General features: G+C 48.9%; 7 protein-coding genes across 7 annotated transcripts; 4 read left to right on the forward strand and 3 right to left on the reverse strand.

Moving 5' to 3' along the window:
- Positions 1-190: 190 nt before the first annotated feature.
- Positions 191-3,379, reverse strand: LTR64_004690 (uncharacterized protein; the record flags this gene model as incomplete). Its single annotated transcript, XM_064899035.1, has 1 exon — positions 191-3,379. The coding sequence occupies one exon, from the start codon at positions 3,377-3,379 to the stop codon at positions 191-193; it is 3,189 nt and encodes a 1,062-aa protein (XP_064754992.1).
- Positions 3,380-3,677: 298 nt separating this feature from the next.
- Positions 3,678-5,827, forward strand: MCM5 (minichromosome maintenance protein 5; the record flags this gene model as incomplete). Its single annotated transcript, XM_064899036.1, has 2 exons — positions 3,678-3,686; positions 3,743-5,827. The coding sequence occupies 2 exons, from the start codon at positions 3,678-3,680 to the stop codon at positions 5,825-5,827; spliced, it is 2,094 nt and encodes a 697-aa protein (XP_064754993.1).
- Positions 5,828-10,483: 4,656 nt separating this feature from the next.
- Positions 10,484-11,047, forward strand: LTR64_004692 (uncharacterized protein; the record flags this gene model as incomplete). The annotated part of the gene is made up of 2 exons (XM_064899037.1): positions 10,484-10,606; positions 10,694-11,047. The coding sequence occupies 2 exons, from the start codon at positions 10,484-10,486 to the stop codon at positions 11,045-11,047; spliced, it is 477 nt and encodes a 158-aa protein (XP_064754994.1).
- Positions 11,048-11,939: 892 nt separating this feature from the next.
- Positions 11,940-12,803, forward strand: LTR64_004693 (uncharacterized protein; the record flags this gene model as incomplete). Its single annotated transcript, XM_064899038.1, has 1 exon — positions 11,940-12,803. One exon carries the CDS (start codon positions 11,940-11,942, stop codon positions 12,801-12,803), a length of 864 nt encoding a protein of 287 aa, XP_064754995.1.
- Positions 12,804-13,362: 559 nt separating this feature from the next.
- Positions 13,363-13,829, forward strand: LTR64_004694 (uncharacterized protein; the record flags this gene model as incomplete). Its single annotated transcript, XM_064899039.1, has 2 exons — positions 13,363-13,575; positions 13,629-13,829. 2 exons carry the CDS (start codon positions 13,363-13,365, stop codon positions 13,827-13,829), a joined length of 414 nt encoding a protein of 137 aa, XP_064754996.1.
- A 195-nt stretch (positions 13,830-14,024) lies between these two features.
- On the reverse strand, positions 14,025-15,551 carry LTR64_004695 (uncharacterized protein; the record flags this gene model as incomplete). Its single annotated transcript, XM_064899040.1, has 1 exon — positions 14,025-15,551. One exon carries the CDS (start codon positions 15,549-15,551, stop codon positions 14,025-14,027), a length of 1,527 nt encoding a protein of 508 aa, XP_064754997.1.
- A 358-nt stretch (positions 15,552-15,909) lies between these two features.
- Positions 15,910-19,291, reverse strand: LTR64_004696 (uncharacterized protein; the record flags this gene model as incomplete). Its single annotated transcript, XM_064899041.1, has 2 exons — positions 15,910-17,735; positions 17,914-19,291. The coding sequence occupies 2 exons, from the start codon at positions 19,289-19,291 to the stop codon at positions 15,910-15,912; spliced, it is 3,204 nt and encodes a 1,067-aa protein (XP_064754998.1).
- Positions 19,292-19,763: the final 472 nt, after the last annotated feature.

A 19,763-nucleotide genomic window follows, 5' to 3' on the forward strand; every position in this document is an offset into this window, starting at 1 on the left:
AGATAGGAGTGATTACACTGCATTGAGTTCATGCACGGTAACTGTAAACGAAGCACGATCTCGTTAGAGATCAATAGTGTGAATCGGTCGGTTGGTTGGTTACAGGTTATAACAAGATGACTAGAAGAGCAACGACAAGTAAAAGTACTGCTCCCAGAATGAAAGGTTTTGGTATTGCAAAGATGATATATCATTTGTCCTCAGGAGCTTTCGGCGCCAACTCGGTTGACACCCTCTGAGGCTCAGTCTCTAATTTTGACGATCCACCACCATTTGCAGACGGAACAGCTATCGCTTTATTCCGTACAACATCTAACACTTTCTGACCTAGATCCCCACTACCTTCCAGCTTACCCATTCTGGAGCTGAAATGCGCAACGTCATTTAAAATTCTCTTTTTCTCAGCCTCGCTTTGTACTTGTATGTCAGAAAAGGCCTTTTCGAGTTGCTGTTTGTAGCTGTCGAACACCGGGATCATGATGCCCGTTACCACACCCTCCGGTAAGTGTTTCACGAGCACTTTCTGCAGGGTCGCCGTCTCTTTCGTTAAGGTCTCCATGTATTTGGAGACGCCATCCAAGTCGTTCTGTGCTGCTTCGGTCCAATTGATTGCTTTCAGGCTCTTAACATGCATTGACGCTCGGTTGGACATGATATCGATTAGCTTCTCGTGTATACTGTTCTGGTGTTCTTGGAATGAACGCTTCACCTTGTCAAATTCACCCATTGTTGAACTAGCAGTATTAGGTGGCAGGTATCTCCTGTAGAATTCGCGAACATAAGGCATTAACGCGATTATGAAGCTCAAGCCCTGTGAAGACAACGCTAGATGTTTGGTGGTGATGTTCTTGAGTCCTGCAGTCCGCGTGGCCCCTGCTCCCAGGATTAATTGTGAAGTCCGACTATTGAATTGTCGCAGGCAATCAAGAAGACTCGTGGCTAACTCTTGCCCCATACCTGGGATGCCTACTGTCAGACTTTGAAGAGATTCGATTGTGCCTAGCATCGCAATAGGAGAAGCGGGCAAGATGTACTTCTGCTCATCGATAGTCGCCAGTCGCACCTTCTCCTTAACTTCAGCGTCGTTATCCTGTACAGTGCCGTTTTCGTGCAGAGTATCGCTTGGTAGAGGCAGCCAGATCTGTGCGTTCTGAAGCCAGCTCTGAGCATCACTCGTGCTCCCGTCCATAACGCGCTGCAACAGAAGGTTCTGCTGATCTCCGAAGTCTTTAGCTTCCCACTTGTCACTATCCATGATCTCTACCAGATTCTGTAATTTGGAGTTCGCAAACTGAGAAACATAATCTCTGATCTGAGAATCAACCACTGATTTCAGCCCCTGACCACTCATACCTGAGATTGCTTCACATTCATCCGCAAATAGCCGATTTAGGGTGACGAATCGAACGAACTCCTCCAACAACATCTCGCTATTCTGTTGTGACCGAACCTTAATTACTTTAGTAACCTGACTCTGAACGGCATCCACCGCTTCTCCAAGTAGACTTGAAAGGTCCAGAGCCTGTTGCATTTCTGCCTGTATCGAACTTGCGCGATGTCTACCAGTAGAAGGTGTCCGCATGTGTCCTGATGCATCTGTAGGTAACGACAATTTCGACACGTCTGGCCGTGCTTGATCCATCGTACTTGTAACGTCCAGCAGTATTTTGACCTGAACGCTCAACCTTCGCAGGCATTCACTGACATTAGTATACACCGAAACTAGCATAGAATACCAATCTGTAGCATCCATGGCCCGTATGTTGCGGGCTAGTATGGACGATTTCTCCTGCTGAGTGCGTCCACGACCGCCATGAGTAGAGGCTGAAATTGTGGAAACGTTATCGTCGTCGTTCGAACTTGGTAGTTGACGGCGTATCATGGCTTTCATCTCTTTCAGAACTGCTGCACGAAAAGAAGTGACGGCGGTGGTAGTACATCTAGCTCGAGCTAAGCCCTGTATTGCGTGCTCAAGCTCTGAGCGGAAATCGGCAGACATGTTCATGTAAGAAGGGAAGGTGGAAGGTGCACGACGCTGACCAGCTTTGGGCCGATTGAAGGAAACGCCCCATCGCTGCAGTGTGGCATTAGCATCAGTCTCTTTTACATGTCGCCTCATATCATTCAGTAGACAATTGTGGAAGCGAGTTTCATAGCCGCGACCGGCACGAGAGCGTAAGCGGTTGAGGTCGTCAGAGGCTCCTTGAAGTGCATGCATCCGCCGCAGATCGATGGCTTTGTAGGTATTTTGCCTACCGTTGCGCGAAGGCCTTTTTGGCTCATTGCCAGCCATGAGACGTTCTATATCATCGAGATCGTCAAGGGCATCATCGAATTCACCACTCTCAACCATTTGCTCACAATCGTCTACAGCACATACAATGTCCTCGAGCTGAAACATTGCTTCGGCCAAGCGACGGACATTGTCTCGACGTTGTTTCAATTTGACGACTTTCAGACCATCAGATGCCAGATCTTTGTCGAGCTTGGCAAGATCTCGTCTCAAGCTTTGTATACGAGCGACGGACTCTTCCGCTTCGTCATGTAACTCTTTGAGGGATCCTAGAGCAGAGAAGAACGATTGCGAGGCGGTGGATATGGAGGATATCAAGTGTACTTCAACTGTGTCCATATACCAGGAAAGCTTTTCTTGCAGAATAGCATTTGTAGCCAAGGATTTCCGACCAGAAGGAGCTGCGTTTGGATCTCTGACAATCTCACTGTGCTCAGATACAATGTCAAATGTACGAGGATTTTCCAGGTGAAAGTCCTCCTCTCCATAGACGGCGGGCACAGTGGATAGAGGCGTAGGAGCATGGCGTTTCTGATGACTCGGTCGCCGGCGGGGTTGTGAGGGTGGTTCTGTAGGTGAAGATAAAGAGGCGATAGAGCCAGTTCTCGAGTGAGCAGGTCGTTGCAGCTTCTGGCTCAATACTGTTTCCCAGTCCTCTACCTTCTCTTTCTTATCACGATGAAACAGAGCCGTGTTATCCCCATCAATGTCATTCTTGGCTCTCTGAAAGGCTTCGTAAAGTGAGCCAACTTGTGACAAATAAGACTGGAACACTTTAGATTCGACATGTGGGATATTGGTCAAGGTGACGGGAGGAATATCCCTCGATGTTGGTGGCTTGAAGCCGGCATCTGCTGGTCGCAAGCCTGTACGAAATATGGGCGGCTGCAATAGGGATGAAATAGCATTTGGCTGAGATTCTGCTATCGAGGGTACCGTGCTTGTCACCGAGCTTGCCGTTGATCCTCTACGAAGCGTGCCACGCTGTAGAGAGGCATCTTGTAGTGGGAATGGGTAGGACGATCGTGAAGTTGAGCCAGTCGTGTTCGGAGTGTTCTGAGATGGTCGAACGGAGGGAGAATTCATAATGTTGGCTCGGAGGGTATCTTAAATGCCGCTGACATCGCAGCAACGTTCATCAACTGAGCTGTCAACATGATTGCTCAGCCAGGTCAATAGCATTGCTTCTTTCCATTTGGTCAACTGATGCCTTAAGGCACAAATTTAGATTGAAACGCGGTCGCGCTTTCTTCTCCTGCGACGCGTCTTTCTCGATCCATCTCCCCTCGGTCCACGTCCGTTGTTAGTACTTCCCAAGATTCGACACAACACAGAATGGATACAAGATCGACATACTCGTTAAGCGTGCTCGCCCCCCTCAACGATGGCTTCGGTGAGCCTCGTACAGAGGTCATCGCTCGCCTAAAAGAGTTTCTCCTCTCTTTTCAGATAGACGGCGTATACCTCTACCGTGACCAGATCAGAGAGAACATACCAATTTCCAGATACTACTGCGATGTCGATATCTCTCATCTAATTTCTTACAGTGAGGAATTAGCACACAAATTGACCTCCGATCCAACTGGAACCATTCCTTTATTCGAAACAGCCATCCGACAATGCTCGCAACGCATTGTATACCCTCAGCAGCCAGATATAAAATTACCACAACATCAGCTCATGCTCCATTCTTCAGTCGATCACATCTCAATACGGGACCTTACCGCAGACAATGTCAGTGCGCTGGTACGCATACCTGGTATTGTGATTGGTGCATCTACACTATCGTCCAAAGCTACTGCCCTAGCAATTCAGTGCAGGAATTGTCAGCATACCGACAAGATTGCTGTAGAAGGTGGCTTTCAAGGCATATCTCTTCCTCGTACCTGTGGGCGCAGGAAAGTCCCTGGTCAAGATGAAGGTGACAAGTGTCCCATGGATCCATACTTCGTCGTCCACGAAGACTCAGAGTTTCAAGATCAGCAAATAATAAAGTTACAAGAGGCGCCCGATCAGGTGCCAGTCGGAGAGCTGCCACGCCATATATTGGTCTCGGCTGACAGATATCTCGCCAATCGTGTCGTGCCGGGCAGTCGCTGTACGGTCATGGGGGTATACAGTGTTTATCAACAAAACAAAGGCAACAAAGCCAGCGCAGTCGCCATCAGAACTCCATACTTGCGCACGGTAGGCATTACCACAGATGTCGACCATACGGCAAATGCTTCAACACACTTTACAGAGGAGGAGATCCAGGAGTTTGAGGAGATGAGCCGCATGCCAGACCTTTACGAGAAATTTGCACGGTCAATTGCGCCAAGTATTTATGGAAACGCAGATATCAAGAAAGCTATTGCTTGTTTGCTCATGGGCGGAAGCAAGAAGATCCTACCTGACGGCATGAAACTAAGAGGCGATATCAATGTTCTACTTCTTGGTGACCCCGGAACAGCAAAATCTCAACTTCTGAAATTCGTGGAAAAGGTCGCGCCGATAGCTATATACACATCAGGCAAAGGGTCTTCTGCAGCTGGTCTTACGGCATCAGTACAGCGTGACGTTCAAAGTCGTGAGTTTTACCTGGAAGGTGGTGCTATGGTCCTGGCAGACGGCGGCGTCGTCTGTATTGATGAGTTTGATAAGATGCGAGACGAAGACAGAGTAGCTATACATGAAGCCATGGAGCAACAGACGATATCGATTGCTAAGGCTGGCATCACAACCATCCTCAATGCACGAACGTCTGTTCTTGCAGCTGCCAATCCTATTTTCGGCCGGTACGACGATCTGAAGTCTCCTGGGGAGAACATCGATTTTCAGACCACTATTCTCAGCAGATTCGATATGATCTTTATTGTTCGTGACGATCACGACAGGAACCGGGATGAGACCATCGCCAGACACGTCATGGGAATTCACATGGGCAACGGCGCTCCTAACGCAGAAGAGGCAGTCCAAGCTGATGTCTCTGTAGAGAAGATGAAGCGATACATCACGTTTTGCAAATCTAGATGTGCACCACGACTGTCCAAGGATGCCACGGAGAAACTGTCGTCTCATTTCGTCACTATTCGAGGGCAGACTGCACGACACGAACGAGGTCAGAACATGAAATCTTCCATCCCTATCACGATTCGTCAGCTAGAGGCTATCATCCGCATTGCAGAGTCACTAGCCAAACTTACTTTGAGCCCGATTGCTGATGAGACTCATGTCGATGAGGCAATACGGCTTTTCCTTGCTTCTACAATGGACGCTGTAACACATGAGCGTTCTGCGTATGGTGCCACAGGCGGCGTTGGAGCTGTAGGTGGAAATAGAGATTTGATGCAAGAAATCGGGAAGCTTGAAGAAGAGCTCAGAAAGAGGCTGCCTATTGGCTGGAGCGCAAATCTTGCGACATTGAGAAGAGAATTCGTGGAGGGTAGAGGTTACAGTGAGGTAGCGCTGGGCAGAACACTGGGTGTGATGCAGCGACGCGAAAGCATACGCATGAGAGCTGGAGGAGGAGTCGTCTGGAGATGTGGTGTATGAAAACGCTGTCGTACTTACACGAGTTGATGTTCACGGGTGATGAATGTTTTCATAATACATACTTGTACAAATACTCGAGTGCTTCTTGCACAATTGGAAATGGGTACCAGACACGATTGCACCTGCCATTTCGCTGCTTCCCACACTTCCCGGTCGACCATTTCTGCGAGCTTTCATTCCTGTCTTTGACCTTGCGGTACATCCTTCTGGAGGTCAAACATAAGCGTCAATGCATCCACGATCCGCAGACCGTTGTGGCTTACACTCCACCATGAACGCTCAACCTTGCGGAGTATGAATACACGATTCCTGTTTCACCCCTGCATGAACACACAATCCACCAGGCCATTTCCAGTATGTCGGCGTTTTCGATTGAAACCCCCGATGGTGCGTCGATCTAGACACGTCGGAGCAGATATCGCCGACGCGTCTTTCGATTTATCGAATGTCAAGCATCAACGATCATGACATTGTTGATCTTCTTCCTATGGACGCGCATAGGGCAGTGTCGTGGTGGAAAGTGCACAGGTACTTGTAACACAGATGCCATGCGCCGAGCGGCTTCGTTGTCTTCAAGGTGACATGACGAGCCGACTGATCGCTGTCCTTGTCAATAGAGATCCGGGGTCGAAATTGTCCCCCGATGCCAAGTACATTTACTGCCAGTCATCAGAATCCAAAACAGGGGATACTGACAGACGAAAGTTTCGAAAAAGCCTTCTTTGGGTTGGCTTTCCATTACAAGCTGTCGCATATTCCTCCATTCCCCTGCCTGATCATGACAATATCAACCTCGAGAGATGTAATATTCCGTGGCCTGCCTCGGCCTAAAGGACAATTATCCTACAGTTTCGCTGCTACAGAACTGACTCTTGCGATCACCTAGATCTACAGAATTGAAAGGCTAAGCAGTTGTTATTTCCACCTTTTGACTGACCCTATCTTGCGTCTGCAACGTTCATCTATTCTCGTTTTTGGAAATTGTTCTGTCATCTATTCTTTCGCCTTACGACATCTGGAGCTCATCGTTTCCACTTCCCTTCGTTACAGCATCAACCTTGACAAGCTTAATTCGACGTTGCGTGATGCATGTCGCAATCATCGGAGCTGGTACTGCAGGACTCAGCATCGCACTGACGTTACAGTCTCGCAATATACCATGCACAATATACGAATCCAGGGAAGCGCCATTTCGGGGTCTTGGTGCTCTGATGCTGGCTCCGAACGCACTCAGGATTCTCGATAGTCTTGGTCTGTACACAAAATCAAGAAGCTGTGGGTTTAATTTCAGTACGGTCAAGTTTCGAGATGAAGCAGACTCAATTACAGATACCTGGCAGATGGGCAGCCACAGTCGATACGGTTATGATGCATTGAGGATAACTCGAGCAGCTTTCCTGGATGTACTTCGTGTGGCTCTTGAGGAGAGAGGTATCGAGGTCAGATATGCTACTCGTTACTCGCATGTTGTCTCAGAGACAGCCAATGGTGTGACCTTCCAGCTTGTGGATGGCACGCAGATTGAGACAGATTTCCTTATTGGTGCTGATGGTGTTTATTCCGAAGTGCGTAAGGGATTTGCTCCAGACGTACAACCACTTTACAGCGGCACATTGGCTCTTATAGCAACGATACAACATCGATTCACAGATTCTGATCACCCTACTCATCCGCCACAAACGACAATGTACTATGGACGATCGAAACAAGAAACCATGCTGATACTGCCACAAGCGCATGATGGATCTCAGGCCTCCCTGGGTACTTTGAGAGAGTACCCGCAACAGTCTCGAGAGGACTGGGTACACCTATCATATGACAAGGACAAGCTTTATGACCTATTCAAGCAAGATACTGAGGCCTGGCCGACTCGTGTTCAGGAAGCATTATCGCAGATTAACAAGTCCGACATATACCTTTGGCCATTCCAATCACTGCCTGACCTTGAATCATGGACATCTTTACCTCATCGGCGAGTCATCTTGGTAGGTGACGCAGCTCATTCTATTCCACCTACAGGAGGTCAAGGAGCCTGCCAAGCCATCGAAGACGCATACACACTAGCCATGATGATCAGTACCATCACTCGTGCTAACCTTCCGCCAGAGTCATTCGCTCGCTCGATTGGGGGATGGCAGGCGGCGCGACAAGAACGCATACAGAAAGCGCGAGTATTTACCAAGCAGATTGACAATAATCGGTTCCCTGCTGAGGAGCGCGCAAAGTTACCAGCAGGTACATATTGGGAAACGGGCAAACATCCTGATCTGAGGTGGTTGTATGGTGATGGACTGGCAAATAGTGCTGCTAATGGCGTATCAAGAGTGGAAGTCAGGAAAGAGGCAACCGCTAGGAGGGGGACAGTAACAAGGATAAGAGCTGCAACTGTGGATGGTACTTATGGAATACTACCGCAGTATATGCAAAATATGCAAAGAGAAAGGAGCGGAACAGGAGAGAGTACCGTGAGGGGCGAATGCTAGGATATCGTCGAAAGCTATATGTTGAGTGAAGACGCAGAATTTTCAGAAGCAATACATGCAGCCTAGCGACATGCTCTTAAGCACTAGGGAGATGAAGATGGTGGTCCGAGTTATGGTGACACAAAACAGCCGTGTACGATATACAGCGTGAGCTACCTACGAAAAACGTGCTCAGAGATAGAAGGAGACGAATAATGGAGATGATGTAATTTTATTCACTTGCATACGTGCAATTTTCAAGTTGAGCTTCATCTTGTCTTATTCCAGGAGCAGTCACAACCCGCTCATAGATACGATGTAGGATTACCTCGCCTCAAAACCATGTATAGAGCTCAAGCAATGCTAACATAGTACCGTTGTGGCTACTGAGCAGGCCGGCGATGCATTTACATCCTCGTCTCCCACTGCTTTCGCCAGCTTGAACACTTTCAGACGACCTAGCCCAATCAACAAGCTAATAACCCCTGTAGACCGTTCCCCTTCCAGTCACAGACCAACAAAATCAACGATATCCCCCCTCCCACGGCACATCCCTCAGCACCCCCACATTCTCAAGCGACTTCATCCCAGCATACACAATCTTCACATCATTCAACTCCAGCCCCTCCTGAGGCTGGTCCACAGTCCCCAAACTGACATAAAAGATCTCGAATTTCTGTCCCTCATGCTCGTAGAAGCCCTCCTGAAACGCCTGACAACCACAGCTTTTGCAAAAGTAGCGGTGGATGCTGGGGCTGGTGGGGACGTTGTAGGTGCCTAGTTCTGATTTGGAGCTTGGCGAGAGTAAGGTGAAGGTGTTGGATGGGACTGTGAGACCGGTGAAGCCGCGTTTTTGGCAGAAGGTGCAGTTGCAGCGAATTGCAGTGAGGGAGGTGAGTTGGGATGGGGTTAGGGAGAGGGTGTATTGGAAGGATTTGCAGAGGCAGCTGCCGGTGAAGGATTTGGGGGGTTCGAACATGGCTGGAGTTGGTGGGTCAGTATTGCTATGGCTGTGTTGAAATTTTGAAGCTAAGTTAGCCAACTATAGGAAGAGATCAAGGGTATTGTACTTATGAAGCTATACACTTCGGTCCTTGGCATCTTAATACAGAGCCGACGTGGGCTTCGTCAGGCGTCCGATGTCATTTGTCAGCGGAAGTGAGGAGTTTTGTATCCGTAGATAAGCCCTGAACATACGCTCCTTTTCAATTGCAGGTTATGCCAGTCTGCTAAGTGGTACAAATATACAATGCAGTGTCTGGCCCCGGTATCTGAATTGTAGCCTTCCTTTCCATCTGAAGCAGTGAGAATCTGGCTCGAGCCGTTGCTTGCACAATGTACTACTGTGTCTTGGAGACGCGACTGAGGCCTTGGTAGAGCAGCGTGTCAAACCCTGAGTAGACCAAGAAGATAGACATGTGCTGTTAAGAGTGGACTCGCGAGGTGTAGACTCGGCAGATTTATGCGCAAGCTGTTGTGATCATCCGAGTACCTGGCACAAAGTACCCAACGCGACAGCGGGTCCAATCGGAGTTCAAGTCTGCTATCAGTGACTTTCCTGGCGATAGAGAAAGTCACGCTCCAGCAGGCGCTGGCCACCGAGAGCAGACAGACAGATCAAGATAAGACTGGCGTTCCAAAGCTCTATTCCGTGAATAGCTCCAATGCAAGCCTCTAACAACTCGAAACACGTGATGCTACGCGACGTGCACGCGTCTGATCAATCTAGCACTCCCTCATGAACGATCTGATGGCACCTATGTAGTTCCTATTCCTTAATGGATTAGTATGCAAATGTTCTGTACATCAAGCTTTCAGAATTGTTGGTCGTCGATTGGAAGACCCTTCTCTTTCGCCCTCGGAGACATCTTATCACGAGTTCCCAAAAGACTTGTAAGTCAAACACGTTTGTGAACCATGTCGGCGTTCTCGATGTTGCACATGCTAGAAATGAATGCGGTGGTGTAGTTGAAGACGAACGATTGGGATTGTGACGAAAAGTGGAGGACCGAATGCGTAATTACAGTACATCGCATGTTCTTTCGCGCGTCATCGACAAGATCTCGAAATCTGCCATACTTTATAGCCTGTCGCTCACAACCTTGCACATCCTGAGTAAGAGAGGTAGCAGTCTAACGGAGAATAAAGACCCGTCACGATATAGCCGTTCTCTTCGACATCAGCTCTACTCGACATGGCCACGACTCCATACCTCACCAGCGGCAGAATTCTCCTAACCTTTCTCTCGATTTCGAACAGCTTGTCGCCATATATCGCTGACTGGAATCCGACGCATATTCACAATCCACGATTCACCGTAAGCGCTTCCTTCTAAAACGCACTGGCGTCCACAATACCCTATCTACGAGTTGGACAGGACAGTCTTTGAGCTGACTTTCAACAGCCGCACGCACGTTTCCACAATGGCCAGACGATGTCCATGGGTCTGCTGCTTGGAATCTGCACGCTATACTACGTTTGGCGACCTGTTCTCGCAAAACTCCCCTACACGAAAGCAATGACCAGGGACAGCATGTTCACAGCGGCCATACTGGGCACGCTGTACTGGGTTACAGGACTCAGCGGAGCATTATACCCTGGCGCAAAATTCGTAGACGATGAATTTTTAAACACCAAGTACGACGCAAAGATATTGGGATTTCCAGGTCAGGGACCGGTCTTCTTCGCTCATGCTTGCTTGAGCTGGGTCGCTTATGCTCTCGAGGTCAGGAGGTTAGCGAAGGTGAAAGGAGAGTAATGGGTAGGACACAGCACTATCAGGGACGTTCCGAGCTCGTGAGGATTATGCGACAGTATTGATCCACCCCTCCATTAGGAACCACAGATTCTACAACAACATGCAATCAGATACGTTGCATCAGGGATACTTTCGGCAAACAGGAGTTGAGTTGTGAGACTGTATGCGAGAAAAGCAGGATCACTTGATACTGCTGAGATAAGGACAAATAAGAGTCCTTCGATGTGCTCGGTCTTGGTGTCGCGGAAGAGCCGTGGCTTGACTCACTCAGTCCTGCACAGGATTAACCTCCGAAGAGATACGTGATCAGTTTCCCTAACTTTGATCGAAAACAGAGCTATAGAGCTACGAAAGACCCGGTACTCCATAATCTCAGGTGTTACCTGCCAGGTGTAGCAGAGGGTAGACGCTTGTGGCATGACCAAGATTTTCTAAGATTGTTTGTTACTCTTTGACGAGTGCCTTCATACATATAGTTGTGCGAGCTTCACTCCTAATATTGAGGTACCCTTGTCCATCAGCGCGACTGCCCACTATTTAAGTTCTCCTGAGCTGCTCAACTATGTATCTACATCTTTGTATCCATATATTGTCGAATATCCAACGGCTATTTTAGCCTGTTTGCAAATGAACAGGATGCCCAGACATCGAGTCTGTGGGGTTGTCAATCTTCCACTTTTCCACGCCGTTTCTGTAGCTTTGGCAAGCCTGCTCGTGCCTCCATATCATCATCATGCATGAGGGCTAGTCAGCAAATTCAAAGGCATCGTAGTCGCTGTCACTGTTGCTGTCTGCCAGCTTTTGTAAGAAATTCTTGTGCTGCAGCTTCTACAAGAACTTTGACCAGGATTACTCACACCACTCGCAGTCGATTCGCGCCAATCTCGCGACAATGCAAATCGCAGCTCTTCTCGCGACTCTGCTGTGCAGCACTGCACTGGGCCAGAATGCGCAGGTGCCGTTAAAAGACATAGCACAAGGATGGTTCGACAAAGCAAAGTCCTATATCCCTTCCACGGACTCGATACCAGATCCGATCGAAGCTGGTGCGGCAGCCATAGCTGGACAGCAGGTTCAGAAGGTCAATATCCGCAATTTCGAGCGACTACTTGCGCCAAAGTCTGAAGGCCCAGAAGAGTGGTTGATCTACACAACTGGTGGTAACAAAACGTGTTTCGGCCGTTGTGGTAACGCAGATTTAGCATGGAATGAATCAGTGCCTATACTGGCCGCGCTTCCTCAATCCGGGTCATCCACCCTTCGACTTGGGAAAATTGACTGCGAGAGGGAGAATGTTCTCTGCTCAGCATGGGGTATCGCTTGCCCTGGAGCCGCTCACTTTCTCGTCCCACAAAAATCATCCGAGTCGCAGCTCACACCAGCACGATTCACCAACTTCAACGTTTCGACTGTCGGTCCTCAAGATATCATCACCCTGGCTTCCGCAGCACCGAACTCAAAAATCATGAACATCACTCCTTACGAAGGCATACTACATCCTATAGACGGAATGCTGGCCAAAGCAGGTCTACAGCAGTACCTCGGGTACCTTATCAACTTCTTGGGCAGCACACCAAGCTGGGTTATCATGCTTACAATATCTTTCTTCTCTCGGCAGTTCATGGGAAGCAGAATGACTGGTAGGGCCGGACCTGGTGCCCAACAACCTGCTGGTGCTGCTCCAGCTGCGCCTGTTGCAGCCGGAAGACCCGCAGCGCCAGCGAGCGCTGGAAAAGGTGGAAAGAAGAGGAGGTGAATACCTGAGTTTAAGCATTCGTGATGCCTTGAGCGCCTAATTGGGCAGAGATATGTCTATCTTACATCAACTTTGCATCCTGTGCATATGAAAATATCCATACACAAGATATAATCGATAATGTTTGAATTTTCGATCCCACAATGCTAGCGGTCCCTTGGATGCGTACCCTTGTCAAATTCTCTTTGTTCAGATGGTACTCTCATTGAATGGCTGCCCATCAAAGTTGAGTTGCTCAACTACAAGCTGTTGATCTGGTGGTATGATTTGTGAAAGGAGGGACTCTATTCACCAATCAATAAATACATGGCTTTTTCCTGCAGCAATGACACACGATCTTTGACCCACGCAGCATGAATAGCAACTCAGTTAACCACTAACCAGTTGCTTTGTTCCATTTGCAGCTTACATCCCAGCTTTAGCTCGAAGCCTTGCATTGCCATTGTCAAACAAAGTCCCGCAATCATCACCCCTTATGGCAAGTCAGTCCGCCTCCATACAGTATAATCAAACCCCTTACATTTCTTTCTCATAACTGACCGAGGCACCTCCAGCAACAATGCATTTCAGGCCACTCCTCCTTCTAGGAACCGCCACAACCCTATTCCTACCCAGCCTTGCCGAGTTCAAGGGTGCAGCTATCAGATGGTGCAACGAGTCACCCCCAGACGATCAGCCCAATAGCTCTTGTATTCAGACAGTCGTCACTCTGGATCAGTGTAACCTCATCCCTGACTCGAACGCCAAAGGCGATTGGTCAAGCAGTGCAGTGGTAAGTCGCGATGGAACCATGGGCACTATTCACGATCGTCTGACATCTTCTAGGTCAAATACAGCCCAAGACGCGAATCGGACAGAGACAGAATAGAGTGTCGGCTCTACCTTGACAACCAATGCAAGGAGGTGGACGACACAACAGTTTTCAACAACAGATTCCTAATTGAAGCTGAGAGATATCGACACAAGATTTTCAGGTCGTACTTGTGTATTGAGGAGAAGGAATATCGTCTGGATCTTTTCGGATGATACATGAGTCCCAAGGAGATCTGATAATCATAAAGTTTTTCAGATCATATAAATCAGAAATCCTCATGTGCGAGACCGGCACACAGTAGCTGATTCCTATATCGTTCTTGTGCTCGCAGAGATGTGTATGCAAACGCGATAGAAGACTGGTGGGAAGAGCTGCTTGTCGTGGTTTAACTCGTATAGTCTTGTCGATTAGCTATTGATCCTGAAAGGATCCCGGATCTGTTCCCCAAAAACGTTCGATGGATCATATTTCTCCTTCGTCGCAAGCACGAATGACCACAGTCTATCATCGCCTTTGTGATACTCGAAAGGGTCCGTATCGATACCTGCATAGTTCAAATACCTCCAAGCATGTGCGGAACCTCGTCTTAGAGCCAACTCGTTCGCCTGTCTCATGTGATCCAAAAGCAGATCTTCGACTTTCTCATCCGTCTCTGGCTGTGAGTGACGAATCACAGTTGATATGAGAATTAACGGTTCTTTTGCTTTATGCAACCCTATCATGTTGTCCTTCGAATGTCTGAGATGTGATAAAGTAAGCGGCTGAAGTAGCAGTCCACCTTGCGAACCGGTTTCCTTCAGCTTCGCCACGGCAGGCGCAACAGTGTCAGAGAAATTTCGAGCCATCATCAACAGAAGAAATGCGTCGTTCTCGACAGTCGTGGTGGTGCGGTGTTCACGGAAGCCTTTCGGCTCCGAGCTGTCGTATAATCGCGCGATGTCTAGCTGGGATCTTCTTTGTCGTTGAATGAAGACATGTCTGATCTTGAAGAAAGGTCTCAATGATTCGCTCAGGTAGGTGTCGTAGAGGCTTGTCAGAACCACTGTAACCAACATAGCACCACCATTCATGAGACCACCAATACTCACTGATACTGTCGTCTCGGGTTCAGTGTCTGCTTCAGCTGTATATCGGCTCAAAGCTTCCAATACTGTAGGAAGCTGAGTCCAATCATACGAGATCTGGGTCACGTCAATCTGCCGCTCAAGCGGTATCAATCGAGTCTTCACTCTTGTCACGATCCCAAAATTGCTCCCACCACCCTTGATTACTCTGAACAGATCCTGATGGCTCCGATGACTGGCCTGAACAATGCTGCCATTACCAAGCACAATCTCAAAGGCAACGGCATTATCGCAAGCCCAACCATGTGTGCCTGTGAAAACAGAAAGTCCTCCGCCGACGAAATAGCCTCCAACACCGACAGATCCTGCCCTGCCACCAGCGACACCATAGATTCCAGGCAACATATCAACGTGTCGATATACATCCGCCCATCGTGCGCCAGGTCCAATGTCAACGATACCTATCTCCGTATCAACATTGATATGGTTAAGCAACTCGAGGTCAATTACAACACCACTTTCCATGTTCGAGGTATTTGCAACGGCAGAATGACCACCACTTTTCACGGCGAAAGTACTGCTCTTACTACTCCGCGACAGTACCCACATGGCCTTCTGCACATCTTCGCGGCTCCGTGGCGTGACGCGACATGCTGCCGCGAGCTCTCCTTGATTCGTCGCCCAGTATGAGTCCGTCTGTGATTGATAGACCTGATCATCAGGAAAGTAGACTGAGTCTGGAAGGCTAGAGCTGAGAACAGAGCATATAGAGAACTTGCTCAAATCGGGTCGAATGTCCTCCTGAGCATTCTCCGCGCAACCTGTTATGATGAGCAGCGTCGTCGCCAGCCATCTTACGCTGCTCCTCATTGCTGATGGTGCTGGAGCAAGAACCTTGATCTTGACATTTTTGATAGCTCAAGTTGCCTTGCCATAAACGCTAGCGTCGAACAGACGACCAGACGTATTATGTATTACCTCCCATGTGTAGAAGTGCAGGATTTCCAGCAATCAATGATTAAGACCAATAGGAGTGGATCATGCAGCACAATCGAGACTCCCTCATCCAGGGTTCAAGTTAGCATGTGACAATCATTGCCTAGGACATTGATAGCAGCGAAGGAGCAGTAGGCAATACATGTTTTCTGAACTGGCAGGAACTGGTCGTGGCGGTTTCGAACCACGTCCTATAGAGTCTATATTCTATCGATAGTATGTGTTTCCCTCATCATGACCACAACAACTCAATCTTCCCACCAATCACATGACTATTAAACCACTCCAAAATCTCGATCTTGTCCTGCAACACCTTCGCACCATCAAGCACTCCACTCTCGGCAACGGCTTTTGTAGCAAGGAACAGCTCAGCAGTAGCCAAATTCCTCGCGATACACTGCCGTGAACCGAGCCCAAACGGGATCGCATCACGATCCATTTCCATCGTTGCGCCTGTACCTTGCATCCAACGCTCTGGCTTGAAAGAATGTGGTTCTGGAAAGACTGCTGGGTTGAGGTGGAGCTCAAAGGGTGTACATGATACTTCAATGCCGGCTGGAAAGTATATGTTGTTGAAGGTCCAGCCGTCCTTGGGCACGACTCGTGGTAGTCGACTTGGATTCGCCATGCTTAGCCTTAGACCTTCCCGAACGACACCTCTGAGGTATGGCAGGCTTTGGATTTCGATCAAATCTGTTACGTCTTTGTTTTGTTCAAGCTCATGCTGTAACTTCGCAAGCACATCCGGCTGGCGAGTAAGGTGAAACAGAATTGTAGCCATGTTCATTCCTGTGCTGTCTGTACCTGCGAATATCAGGTCTTTGCATTGTGCTCGTGTTTCTGAGATCGACAGTCCAGCAGCGAGTAGACGAGCTGGGTAAGACGTGGTCGAGATACCATTGATAGAGAAGTCTTCGGTGTCTCTGGTGCTTTGTAGAGCCAATTGAGCGTCGTTCACGACACCTGCCACGAACTTGTCGACGAGACTTATCGAATCACCTACCTCTTCCGAGCTACCGGCACCAAACTTGCTGTCAAAGTAATCGACCCATTGAAAGGCCCAAGACGGTAAATACCAGAACCTGCCAACTCCGACGAACAGATCAACCATGCCATTTGCACTCATTCCAGTAGGGCTCCCTTCATCGCTCTTTGCAAATGACTGCGGAACATCCTTCTCACCTTTCACCTCTCCACCACTACCTCCAAGTCCTCCGTAAGCTCGTCCAAAAAGATATCCAGTAACAGCATCGAGAGCCAAACCCCGACACACATCCAAAACGTTCAACGCCTTACCCATTCGCCTACTCCTTTCTTTCTCGCCTTCGAGCCTTCGGACAAACCCCCAAACAATCTCATCCAACCTCTCCTTTCCCGCCCTCAAAGTGCCTGTCGCAAACAACGGCAACACAGCCTTTGCTCTCGGCGCCCTATTCTCAGGCACAACCTCGCTGAAAATACTTCTATGTCCATCTATGTCGAAATTGCCATAGAAAGCAGGTTTGCGAAACCCGCCACGTGCACTGTAGATGTCGTGGAGTGCTGTGCCATCAGCGATATCGACGCTGCTGGGGCCCGTGCGGACGATGGGACCATATCGTTGGTGAAGGGCATGAGTAGCGGTGCATTCATCCCCGATCCAGGCGTGGTAGACGAGCCATAGAGAGGTAGTACGAGGTAGAAGTGGACCAGGAACGTGAGAAAGTGTGTGGAAGGGTGAGAGACGGTGAAGAGCTCGAACGAGAACGTAAAGGATAGAAAGCAGGAGCGATGCTAGCAATGGCTTGGCGAGGAAGGTGGGTAGAGCCATTCTTTCTGCCCGAAGTGCTTCAACGTTCGTCCTGGGAAGAGCAACTATAGTCCTGTTGTAGGGACATGGGCATAGCGAGGAAGTCCTCATCAGCATATATGTTGAGTCACTTCTCGTGGAGCGTTTGAGGACGTCGAGCGTCATTGTCCGACGGGCTCTATTCGAGTGTGGACCCGTGAGGCGCTCATATTCGTGACCCAACCAAACCAGCCATTGACTCTTCTGTTGTACTTCGAATGTTCGAAGGACTGAAAATATAAGGAACTGCTGCTGTTGCCAGCGGCGTGTATTCATCAGATATCATTTTCATAGATTTAGTCTTTACAATGCACAAATACGCACTAAGTGACCCTACATACAGTTTTTCTCGTCCCCATTTGCCTCTCATTGACCACTTCGGTATTAGCTATTACAACCAGTTCTGACCTCTAGCTCTCCTGCCATCCCTCTCGCCTCGATACACGCCCTTCTTGCTCGTAGGTACGCCCATTCCGACCAAGGCATTCAAGCACATAACGCCGGCCTCTACACAATCCACCACATTGACGGTTCTCCTTCCATCTTCCTCTCGAATTGCGTCTTTTGCAGCCCGAATAACTTCCAGACTACTCATGCTTTCACTACCCATGATCAATGTGTCTGCACCTCTGCTCACTAGTATCCTTGCAGCATGCGCAACCCGCTTCGTGACTTCTTCTGGTAATGCACCACTCTGATTGACGCTGGCACTTGCCAAAATCTCCATTGGACTCATATGGACCGATTCACATCCTGCATAGTAATGCTCGAGTCCGCTCATATGAACTGCGTCATCTGTCTGAACTTTGTGTCGGTTCGTGGTGGCGATAATACCAAAGCGAGCTCCAAGCATACGAGAGACGTAAAGTGAGCCTTCTAGAATACCAATGACCGGTACGTCATAAGACTCGCGAAGTGCATAGATTAATGGATGTTGACTGAAGCTAGCGACGAGTAGTGCATCGAAGTTCTGAACAGTTTCGCCATTGTTTGTCGCATACTTGGCCAAGTCGCGAAGGACAAGTTCTGTAGATAGAGCCTGGTCAACGGTCGTCTCTGTGGCAGTTGGTGCTGGGTAATGAGCTGTATAGCCAACTACTTCCAACTGTGGCGGAAGTATTGGCCGTAAAGAGCCTAGCATAGTATTTGTCAAAGCAACATTCGATGTTGGGTTAATCAACAAAATTTGACTAGGCCGAGATCGAGGAGGTGAAGTGATAGGAGTGGTGAACGGAGACTTTGAAGCGCTCTGCGCGCCAGATGCTGTTCCTGGTCGTGTATTCGAACCTGGTTGAAAGTTTGGCTGAAGTACAGATGGATTCATGGCCTGAGATCGTCCTGGTTGACCGTGCTGAGAAGCTGGTCTTGAACCACTAGAAGCTCCTGCCATGCTCTGCAATCCAGGTCCGGAATGCTGCGCGAATAGTGGTTGCATCGACGGCATGGCTGGTGGCGATTGCTCGACGGTAATAGGATAGGACTGACCGATAGTGCTCGATCTAGATCGTGGGCCATCTACGAAAGCATTGTTGCCAGCACTACCTCCTGGTGTTTCTACGTTAAAATCAGGTCCTTGACCACCATACATCGACTGAGGTATGCGTCTACCATAATTATCACCTGGCATCTGCTGACCAGGCTGCTGTTCCTGGTTTGCGCCATAGGCCGAGAATTGTTGTCGACCTTGCATGTTTTCTGAGTGAGGAATTGTCTGCGACTCAGGCCTGGGTGTGTTGGAAGGTGACGGACCGCCTGGTCGTAGGCTGCTTGGATGAGTATCAGACATGATAAGTTGACTGTTGACGTTTAGACAGGGATTGTGCAAGCTCGTCTCTTGCGGTAGGGCTCCAGCGCTTCGGAAGTTTTCAAGGTATGAACTTCCAGCTTTTCTGCCAATAAACACGCGTGTATGACCCTGGTCGCTAGCTCCAGTGCCAACCTACAGGCCTTAGTGCCTGAATGCGAGAACTTGTGTACAACGCGACGAGCTGATTTTGACGTTGCTGGCCCACTGGACACGCGAAAAGCAATGGATGAGTGAACGAAACTGGCTACAGAGAAGTTCACGATGTCTCAGTCGGTTTAGAAAAGATAATGGACAGCCCGAACGTGTTTGTCTTAGCACTATCGGACATTGGGAACTAGTTCCGAATAGTTCCCACCTTAAGCTAAAATTAGGCCCAGAAGTCGCATGGCTTCGTGAAACGCGACGGGATTGAGGCTGGGAGAAGGTCTACACTGTTATCGTACAACGGTGT

The sequence above is a fragment of the Lithohypha guttulata genome, assembly GCF_036872675.1.
Source record: "Lithohypha guttulata strain CCFEE 5908 chromosome Unknown scaffold_3, whole genome shotgun sequence".
NCBI classification, from domain to species: Eukaryota; Fungi; Ascomycota; class Eurotiomycetes; order Chaetothyriales; family Trichomeriaceae; genus Lithohypha; species Lithohypha guttulata.